General features: G+C 57.5%; 1 protein-coding gene across 1 annotated transcript; it reads right to left on the bottom strand.

Moving 5' to 3' along the window:
* Positions 1-735: 735 nt before the first annotated feature.
* On the bottom strand, positions 736-1571 carry LOC111256379. Its single transcript, XM_022824293.1, has 2 exons — positions 1050-1571; positions 736-963 (listed from the first exon to the last, which is right to left on the bottom strand). The coding sequence occupies exons 1-2, from the start codon at positions 1569-1571 to the stop codon at positions 736-738; spliced, it is 750 nt and encodes a 249-aa protein (XP_022680028.1).
* Positions 1572-1923: the final 352 nt, after the last annotated feature.

Below are 1923 nucleotides of genomic sequence, written 5' to 3'. Positions count from 1 at the left end.
GCCTAAGTCACAAACCGAATAAATGGAGCGTTTGAGTTGATCATCCAATGATTTGTTTGGATCAGACATACTGAGGCAAGAAATTCAGAAAAAAAATGGTTAGAGGGGCCGGCAAAGCTCATGTTGGTAAATAATACTTCCTCCATTTCAAATTGTAGATTGTTTTAACTTTTTCTAAATAAATTATAGATTGTTTTGACTTTTCTAAATAGTTCTAGTTATTAGTTATAGTATATATTTATATACATAGTAAAAATAATATATTTAAAAAATCAAAACAGCCTACAGTTTCAGCAAGATCCAAAGTGTGATTTAACATCGGACCTACGAGCTCTGGAAGGGGCGAACCACCACGCCGGCGCCGGCCAGCACAGGAGCTGGATAGCCCAGCCCAGGCGCAACCCCACATTCTCCTTGGTGAAGTAGACGCAGCCGGCCCTCAACTCCGGGTGCTCCCTCGTCGACACGCACGTCGAGCTGTTCTCGTCCACAAACAGGGCCGCCTCCCCTATGTCCGTCGACTCCTGCCATTGCCCGAGTGCCTCGTCGAGCACAAGAACCTTGAACACGCACGTCGTCGTCGACCGGCCGTACACGTAGTACGGCCGTTGTTCGACCTGCTTCGACTCCTTCATCACCGCCATCGGCCCGTCCGACGCCCCAGCGAGGTATTTGCGCTGCCGGTGTTTGTCGTTGTGGCTGACCAGCCTGGGCGCGACCACCCTGCTAGCGAACTCACCGGTGGCGCTCCCACACCTCGACCTCGCCGGCGTACGTGACGGAGTAGAACCGGCCAGCGTGGTGGATCGCGTCCTCGATGCCGGCGCGGGAGGATGCCAGCCTCCACACGGGGTCCTCGGCCGACGCGAAGGCCGGGAAGCCGTGGTGCATGTCCAAGATGAGCATGGCGGCGTCGTAGCTGCTACCATGGCGCGGGGAGGCGCCGGAGACGGAGAGGACGACCTTGCGGTAGAACCACAGCGCATCTGGCCGGCGGGCATCGTTCACGGCCCCGACCAGATGGTGGACGACGGCGGCCCGCCGCCGACCCGAGTCCGCATGAAGGCCATCCTGTCGACGGAGAACGAGCGGCCGTCGGAGTCCACCGGGCGGACGAAAGGGATGGTGGTGATGGCCGGGAGCTCCGCCTGCTCGCCGGTGACCGGGCGTGCGAGGTGCAGGCCCCCGCGCGCGTCGGCGGTGGCAAGCCACCCGCCCGAGGAACCCATGGAGACGGCGTGCCCGTGCATGGACGGGCCGGGGGATCGGACGGCGACGGCGCACCGGTCGGCGGGGGAGAAGAGCGTCGCCGCCTTTTCGGGGGCCTTGTACTGGATGACGAGCCACGGCAGCCCCGGCTTCAGCAGGCGGCGCGGCGTGGCGCCGCAGGCCGTGGCGAAGGCGAGACGGTCGACGAAGCCGAGGTGGCGCTCGATCAGGGGCATCAGATCAGGCGGGAGAAGGTCAATAATGGAGCTGATCCGGCCGCGGGTGACGGCCATCGGCGACGGCGGGAGGCCATTCGCGTGCTCTGCCTGCTGCACCACCCGGCGGCGGCGCGTGCATGGCATGGTTGTTTGGTTTCCACGATCGCGTCTAGGGCAAAGGACGTGGTTTTCCTGTCGATACGTACGTACAATTTTTTTGAGGGGTATACGTACGTACAAATGGCAAAGACGACGGTGGCTCCGGGCAGTCTCATCAATGTTTTCTGTCAGGTTAGCTGAAATATCTAAGCCCATGTTACGTATAACCTGGCCTTCAGTTGGTCCACTCAATTCATTACAATTGGCCCGTAGTAGTGTATCTCAACCATCAAAAGTCCAAATTTGCTTTCTCAGCGTAATACTCCTACTCCCTCTTATTTTTTTAACGTGTCACATTAAATTTATTATTCTAAGTCAAATTTGCTAAAATTTTTGA

This window comes from Setaria italica, chromosome II (assembly GCF_000263155.2).
Source record: "Setaria italica strain Yugu1 chromosome II, Setaria_italica_v2.0, whole genome shotgun sequence".
Taxonomy (NCBI): Eukaryota; Viridiplantae; Streptophyta; class Magnoliopsida; order Poales; family Poaceae; genus Setaria; species Setaria italica.
The sequence above is the reverse complement of the archived record's forward strand: the minus strand, read 5'-3'. Positions and strand labels throughout refer to the sequence as shown.

Excerpts from the sequence above, each read along its gene's own strand:
- LOC111256379 (XM_022824293.1), bottom strand. The coding sequence starts at position 1,571 with ATGCCATGCACGCGCCGCCGCCGGGTGGTGCAGCAGGCAGAGCACGCG. Across the intron at positions 964-1,049 it reads TGGCCTTCATGCGGACTCGG|GTCGTCCTCTCCGTCTCCGG; the intron begins GTCGGCGGCGGG and ends TTCTACCGCAAG.